The 8,673-nt window shown below is 39.3% G+C and overlaps 1 protein-coding gene across 2 annotated transcripts in view; it reads left to right on the forward strand.

Moving 5' to 3' along the window:
* Positions 1 to 6,674, forward strand: part of PIK3C3 (phosphatidylinositol 3-kinase catalytic subunit type 3) — a 71,962-nt gene extending 65,288 nt beyond the window's left edge. For both annotated transcript variants that reach the window (XM_082075445.1, XM_082075446.1), the window contains 2 exons: positions 506 to 631; positions 5,880 to 6,674. In XM_082075445.1, the coding sequence (XP_081931571.1) occupies positions 506 to 631; positions 5,880 to 5,894 (141 nt within the window). In that variant the 3' untranslated portion in view covers positions 5,895 to 6,674. The remainder of the gene's footprint in view (positions 1 to 505; positions 632 to 5,879) is intronic.
* The last annotated feature ends 1,999 nt before the right edge of the window (positions 6,675 to 8,673 follow it).

Consider the following 8,673-nt stretch of genomic DNA (forward strand, 5'->3'; position numbering starts at 1 on the left):
GTACTGGTGCCTGGGGTTGTTCCTCTCCAGGTGCAGGACCTTACACTTCCGCTTGTTGAACCTCATTAGGTTCTTCTCTGCCCAGTCCTCATGTCTGTCCAGGTCTTGCTGAATGGCAGCACAGCCTTCTGAAGTGTCAGCCCTTCCTCCCAGTTTGGTATCATCAGCAAACTCACTGAGGGTGCACTCAGTCTCTTCATACAGGTTGAATAGGACTGGACCTAGTACTGACCCGTGGGAAACTACACCAACTACAGGCCTTCAACCAGTCTTATCACTGTTGATCACAATCCTCTGACCTCTGTCATCCAGCCAGTTCATGATCCATCACACTGCATTCATCCAGCCCACGCTTCCTGAGCTTGCCTTAGGAGTGAAAGAGATTCTCTACTAAAAACTTCCATAACTGAAATCACTGTATCTGCTACTGTATAGTTCAAATAGTAGAGTGTATGTTTTAAATGTTTAATTGAATTAATTTTTGTCATCTCTGCACCCATTCCAGGTACAGGACAAGTTTCGTTTGGACCTGTCTGATGAAGAAGCTGTCCATTATATGCAGAGTCTAATTGATGAAAGTGTCCATGCCCTCTTTGCAGCTGTGGTGGAGCAGATACACAAGTTTGCACAGGTGAGACATCTTCTTAGTTGTTGGTCTCTGTGAAAATACTGTGTAAGGTGTGAAGTTGCAAGTGGTAAGTTCAAGACTTAACTTCATTGTTTATGATGTTTTAGTCCATTTTCCAGTAAGTTCAAAGTGTTAAGTAGGATGTCACCAGTTTTATTACTTAGGGTAAGAACTGCAAATTGTAAAGCTGGAGTTCTGAGGGGACGATCCAGAATTTTCTTAGCGTTCAGTCCCATCATCAATGAGTGAGGATAAATTTCCTTTCTTTCTTACCTTTGCTAGACTTCCTCAACTGTGCATTCCAGCTAGTCATTTTGATCATTAATAGCTGTAGCAGCTTGCACAGCAGGGAGCATGGAAGGGGCGAGGAACTCTGCTCATAACAGCATCTGTATCCTCTGCAGTGCTGACAGTGCACCACAGAACATGGTTCCCAGCAGCTGTCTGAAGACCTGTCCCCTATATCAGAGGCCTCTACAGAGATAAAGTTCCTGAGGGATGATGCAGTTTTTGAGATATGAGGCTGTAGGGGCTGGTTGAGACTTCTTGTTGGGGCAGTAGGATTGGGCTCGTTGCTGCAAGCAAGGTGTGCAGTGGTCGCACGTCTACACTATCAACTAAAGGAACTGTTGGAGGAGGTCAACAAACTGCACAGTATTCGGACTGACGAGAAAAAAGTTGACCAGACCTTCCCTAAGACTTTGGAGGCAGAAGAGCTGGAACCTCCAGCTGCATTGAAGGAGGAGCTAGAATACATTGTGCTCATTGAGTTAGGAAATAGAGACTCTCAGGATGGTGATGTCTGGAACCTTTAGACTTCTGGTGTTAGGAGTGGTGGTTTCTGCTCTACCTGCAGATCCACACCTGCAGAATAGATTCAAGGTGATTGGGACTGTTCAGCATGGATTTACAAAAGGGAAACCATGCCCGACCAGCCTGATAACCACCTAAGATAAAATCACTAGCTCACTGGACTGAATGAGAGCTGTAGGTGTTCTTTATACTGACTTTCACAAGGCTTTGACACTGTCTTCCATAATATCCTCATAAACAAAACAGAGCAATATAGACTAGAGAAATGGATACTGACATAGATTGGAAACTAGTAAGTGTGCTGGGATTAGAAGGCTGTGGTCAGTGGCACAAACTCCATGTGGAGGCCGGTCACTAGTGGTGTACTTGAAGGGTTGATACTGAGGCCTAAATTGTTTAACATCTTCATTAATGACCTGGATGACTGGATTAAGTGTGTCCTCAGCAAGTTTGCAGACAGTACAAACTGGGAGGAGTAGCTGGTACACCAGAAGAGTGTGCTGCCATTCACAGGGACCTTGACAGGCTGGAGAAATGACTGCACAGGAACTTCACGAAGTTCACCAGAGGGAAGCACCAAGTACTGCACCTGGTGTGAACTAACCCCCAGCTTTTCAGAGAAAGCCCTGAAGGTTCTGGTGGACAAGCTGCACACAGTGCAGCAATGTGATCTTGTGGCAAAGAAAGGTCAATAGCTTTGTTGACTACATGAGGCAGAGTGCTGCTGGCAGGTGGAGGAAGGTGATCGTTCCCCTCTGCCCAGTGTTGTGTGAGATACATCTAGAGCGCTGTGCCCCTTTGGGGCTCCCGGGTACAGGAGAGATATGGACATACTGGGCTATATCCGGCAAAGGGACACCATGGAGATAATCAAGCTCTTGGAGCATCTGTCATATGAGAAGAGGGTCAGCCCGTTCAGCCTGGAGAAGGCTCAGGGGGATCTTAACAATGCCGATAGATGGGAGTGAAGAAAATTGAGTCAAATTCTTTTAGTGACAGAACAAGAGACAATAGGCACAAACTGAAAGCCAAGAAATTTCACATAAAGAACTTTTTTTTTCCACTGTGAGTGTAATCAAGCACTGGGAGAGGTTTCACAGAGAGGTGTCAGAGTCTCCATCTGTTGAGATACTTAAAATCCAACAGCACGAAGTTCTGAGCAAGTTCTGTTGTGTTTGATCCTACGTGAGCAGGAGAGTTGGACTAAATGATCACCAGAGGTCACATCTGCCCTCACGCTTTATCTGATTCTCACTAATGGTGTGGCAAAGCTTGTTGTCTCCACTATGTTTATCACTAAAATTTACCCTTGCTGTAGTACGGAGAATGAAATGTTCAACCACACATCTGTATGCTATCTTACTACAAGCCACAGTAAGACAATAAAATGTTTTATTCTTATATCTATACTCACAAAAGCATTTCTTCTTTGAATTTTCCATGTTTTTTTTTCCTTAAAGCTATCTGACATATTTAGTTTGTGTTTATCAGTGACTTCAGATATTACACTGTTTGCATTAAGCATTGTCATATTCATGACAATAAATGGAATTCAGAGGGAAAATGTAACCAATCTGAAAAGCCAGTTGTTATTTGAGGGTTTTTTAATTGATTCTTTATTCAGAAGGCTGATCAAATTCTGCTAGAAACTGAGAACTATTTTTATGGCTGTTTTGCTAAAGGTCTTCAAACTAATCTGTTGTTCCTTGCAAACTTAATTTTTATTTTGACGGATTGCACTGTAGTATAGGGGAAGAATCAAAAATGACATTTCCATCTGTATATATTTAACAAAGATGATCTCTTATGTGATATGAAAAAGGAGTATAATAATAGGAAAATATTGCAAAATTTGTTGTCATTCATTATCGATAACTTTGATCATAGGATGAGGGATGGTTAATTTCATAAGACAAAGTGAAAAATGCCTTGCATCTACCTTGTGGATAAAGAAAAATAATTTAAAAAGCCATTAAAAGATTCAAGATTAAAATTAAAGATTAAAATTTCAAATTCCTCTAGCAGTTGTGTAGACCTCTGCTTTAATAACATACTGAGAGTCACTTTTTTTAAAGACATATCTTTTTACTTCATTGTTTGGGGTATTTTTACTCGATTGGTTTTAGGTGACTGCCAGTCTCTCCTAGATAGTCATTATTGCACTTGCAGAGCTGTATTAGTAAGTCAGAGTTTACAGGTTTGATTTAGGTGACCTTTTATTTTTTTTTTTCTGTTCAGCCTTGTTGCTTGACCTTTCCTCAGCACTTACAACTGCTTTTAAAATCACAGGACAGACTTTTTCAGAATACTTATAAATACGTGAGAATTTGAACCCCAGGCTTCTACCTCCAAGGAATGGTGTTGTGAGCAACACACTGATACGCACACCAGCACGCACCAATTGAATCTTCTATTCATATTTTGGGAGTTAAAAAGCAAGCCCACAGTCTGTATTGCATTTTGGATACCACATAAGCAGATGTTACAGCCACTAATGCAAGCCTGATACAGTTTTCTCATTTTGGGTTTTTTTTTAACCTCTCCAGCTGGCTGGTGCTGGGTTCCAGCGTGGAGACTTTGGGGCTGTTTTTCCTGAGGCCTTGAACTCTCCTCACACGCTGGTGCAGAGTTTGCTACGTATGTGCTTTTAGCTTTCGACTTTTAGGTGCCTAAAATGAAAAAATACACTTGTGTTGCTTTTTAAGTGCTTAAGGCATCTCAGCTCCATGTGATGTAGGAGTCTTCTGCTAGTTTTGGAGTTGTGATTACTGCCTTCATTCATGTTCTGTTAATAATTATAACTACAGGCTTTCCCCTGCAAGAATACAAAAAAAAAATAGTTATCAGCAATCGACAAATCTTAAGAATCTGAAGTCTATTTAATATATTAAAAAAAACCAAACAAAACTTACAAAAGATCCATCAAATTTAATGCAGTTAATGTCTATTCTCTTTATATTACAAGTAAAGTGGGTCACTTTTTAGTGACATTTAGTACTTTATTAGTCAAAACCATTATCTTTCCTTTTTATCTGAGGCAGTCTTCCTAAGAATTTGCTGCTGGAGCCTTCGCAAAGTGTGTAAATTGTTGAATAAATGAACAATTAATGTGTCATTGAATTTGCTGTAAAGCACTCATCTTACACAATGGCCAATTGAAGCTTTCAATTTGTTCATGTATAATGCTGCATCGAATTACCAATGTCCTTGCTCTTAGTAGTAATATGAGTTGTCTAAAAGCCCCAAAACCACTGTGCAGGTATTTTGACACATGCTTAAACAGCAGATTTTGCCCTAATGCCACACAAATTTTCATTTGAAATGCCCTTCTGCGTGTTTTCTTGTTTGTCAATAGATATTTATTCTATTACTGCCTCCATAATAGGCCTACAAGGAATCTGTGCTGTCTACTGCAGCAGTTAAGAGCTTTTTAATAAGGTTTGTTATTATAGTAACCATTGCGTATCAGCATTCTATATGTCACTCTATAGTAAGTAAAGCTCTTGGATAAAGCAATCTAGATATTTTGGCATCAGCTTAGTATTGTTCTTTTTTAATGATATCGTAAATTGAGTTCAGTTCAAGCTGTGTTATGAAGCCTTTAGTTTAGTTTCTAATGTATCGCTAATCTGTTATCTTCTCATATATTTTACAGGCCTTTTTATGTAGCACTTGTCTCCTTCCTAATGGTTATCAAAAAACTGTTGACTCAAAAGTAAATAAATTTAACATTTAGAATAAGTTAATGGTGTACAATGGTGCTCAAGAGGAGAAAAAATGCATTCTAATTTTAGCTGATGCTAATGAAGACTAGATAGCCATTTCTCTTTGGAGAGTCATATTCGTTTTAGCAGCATTATTTATTTCTGCAGAGGAAGGAAACAATCTTCAGTTGAAGTGACTAATTTCACATTTTATTTCTCTTGAAAATGTACAAGTCAAGTCAGTTAAGCTCATGTTAAGCAATGATTTAAAAAGTGGAAGCTTGGGGGATGAGGGGTGTCCCTCCTGAAATGTAGCTCTATGATTTGGGGTTGTACTAGTGGTTGGCTGCTCCCTGCGTAGGGGTAAACTCAGTTTAAGCTGTTATGTGGCTCCAAGGTATCTCCAAGCTGTGGTCTCAGTGCTGCTGCATCCCAGAGTGCAGCTGTCATTCCTTTCCTTCAGAGCAGGACTTCTGTTTTCCTGCTGTTGGATGCCAGAATAAAACAGGGAAAATCCACGAGCAGGAGAGTGTAGATTGAATGAAACCATTTGTCAAGAGGCAGATAGTTTGTTTCCACACTGTTCGTTACCCTGAAGGGTTCTGAAAATTGCCTACCATTAGCATGTTACCATGTTTTTAAACCCCGAGTTCAAATTACATGTAACTTTTATTCTTTGGGAGTAAACCAGATTGAATAAATGTTGTGCTATGTATTCTTTTGTTTTCTTTTAGTATTGGAGAAAATAAGCCTTTGCCTGCCTGTGGCGGAAACAAGCAAATGTTCAAGAAAGAGACTTTCTCAAGCCCTTCTGGACTTCACTAAACACTTTTGGAAGGCAAAAGCTGCAGGTTTGGTAGCATGGAGAACTGAGAGCTCAGGAGATAGAGAAACTTTTTTGAGTCTCACTTCTTTGAAGGTTTAAAAACAACTTTTTTTTTTTTTTTTTTTTTTTTTAAGGAAAATGGTTGTTTATAATGCCCTTCGGGCTCAGATACTATGGCATTTCTTCCAAGTGAAAACATTTGAGCCTCAAAGGTTGAAGTAAGAAACTTCCCGCCAAGCCAAAGATAACTGGAAGAGGCTGGATTTGATGATAAATTCTTGTACCTATTAATATATTTTCTTATTTAAAAATAGAAATCATTGATGTACTGAACATGCGTATATACAGAGTCACAGCAGTGAGGCTACGGTTCCTCCATGCAGAAAACTATGGGGATCTCCTCTTGTCCCTTCCCAACAACTTTGTCCCTTGAGCAGGTTTTAGCGTAATTTGTCTGATCCTTTATTTCCCACCTTGGGCAATGTTATCGTTTAGAAAGGACAATCATTTATTCCCTGCTTACAAAAATGTTTTTAAGTGCTGATACGTTAGCCAGCTGTAAGCTGCCAATTAAATCATCACTAACAGGCTCAGCAACCAGAATGTGCTGTGAGCGGTTCAATATTTCACACTTTAACTCTGAATGTTTTCTGTACAGTGGTTATATATTCTTGACTCTAATAAACTCTTTGTTGTTGCAGTCTTCAGGTGTTCTGTTTTGTCTTTTTAATCTTACCTGCTGAGACATGGCCTACTAGAGGATTATGTTCATGACTCTTGGCTTTTTGCAGGGATTTTCACTCATAAAATGGCTTTTGTGCCACATGTTGTGTTCATAATGAATCTGTTTTGAATGATCAACAATTCAATTAGCTCTTCATAGATGTGTGGATGTCTTCAAAAGGTGCTCATTTACTCTGGTATTTTTTTTAGTAATAATTTGAATCGGGAAGAAATCCCTTATGATGATAAGAAGGACAGATTGAATCTGAATCTGGCTGATACTTGCGAGTCATTCTTCCTTGTGCTTCTTTTGCTAGCAAACACCAGAAGAGATTTGCTGGAAGAAAATCCACTATGGCTGCAGTGGGCCCTTAGTTATTTCAGCATATTACCTGAACTTGTTATGTTGTTTTTTGTTTGTTTGGGATTTTTTTTTTTTGGTCTTGCTTCATCTGGCAAAAATACATATTTCTCTACTGCCTCCATTTCCCATGATCTCATTCTCCATATGGTACTTTGTGGTATCTTATGAGGATATTCCTGAGAACATGGAATTTTAAGGTGTTCAGAGAAAACTGTGGAAAAAAAAGTTGTTTTGTTTCCTGCATTTGTTTTGAAGGGGCATCTTACAAATCAACAAGTTATGTGAGCATGTATAATGTAGCTACACTTTATTGGGCTGAGCTCTTGAATGGCCTATAGCCCTTTCCAATACATATGTCCTAGGATTTTTTCCCCCAGTTCTTTTTAAGAAAAATTCTTGTTCCTCCTGCCCAAGACTAACAATGGCTGAGAATGAGTCCGTGTTAAAACCCCAGAGACGTCATCAACTCATTTCTATAGCACATTCCGCTTTATGAAGAGGTTTATAAAGTGTTGAATGTAACTTTTATGAACGTGTTATGAATTACTACATGGTTGTTCACTGTGTCTTGTGTTTTAAAATTAATATAATGACCTGTTAATCTGTTAGACTATGCAACCACCTGTTAAACTATACACTAAGTCAGTCATATAAGTTAGTACGTGAACCCAAATGGAATCTGAGTGTGATATGTAAATCACTGACCACTTCATAAACAGGGAACCTCAGGCACAGAAATGGTAAATCTTGCCTGAGTCAGTGGAACATAACCAGAGTGTTCAACTGTGTTTGTGCTTATTGAGTGACCCCTCATATTTTTTGGTGTATTTGCCAAATAACTTTGTAGAATATGTACCAGCTGAGTGCTGACAAACTCTGGGATATGTTTCTGATTGAGCTAGGGACTGTTTCTGGGATGATCTGAATATTCTGTTCCCAGCTTCTATAAACGCGTATTGCATGAAGAACAGGACAGCACCAGGACTGGTACAAAATACTAGATGTAAGTAAATCTGATACTTCAAGTCCTGTCTTCTAAATGCCAAATATTGTTGAAAATTAGCCTTAGAAGTCCACAAATGAATACATTTTTTTTTCAAATCCTGATACACAAAATAAGTTCTGACTTTACTTTGTAAGATCTAATGGCTCTTAGCACTTCAGTGCAGTTATCATATATTTAAAGTAAAATGAACAGAAAAACCTGGGGTGGAATAAGCTGTTTTGTATTGAATTAAGGGGTTTTGTTTTTTATGTTAGTCTAAAGCTTTGACTAACTGGAGTAAGAATGTTTAATAGTTTATCTCTCACAGCTTGGTATTTCTATGCAATACTGTGAGTATATTATGTGCTTGTCTCTAGTAACTTCTTTATCCCTTGAGTAACTACTACCAGTCTTGACTTGAGGGGTACAAATGCTAAAGGTGAAATTTCTACACATTTCACACAGGTAGATCCCCAGTCAGGGGAAGGTCCCCAGGGAATGTCACACAGCAGTTTCACCCTTGTTGAGGGTTTTGATTGTGGGGTGGCAATGAAACCGTGGCAGAGGTATTGTTAACCCCCTCTTCCCCCTTCAGCCCCTTCCTCTCCCGCCTTCCCACTAAGGACAGGC

This window comes from Streptopelia decaocto (genome assembly GCF_964273445.1).
Source record: "Streptopelia decaocto genome assembly, chromosome: Z".
NCBI lineage: Eukaryota > Metazoa > Chordata > Aves > Columbiformes > Columbidae > Streptopelia > Streptopelia decaocto.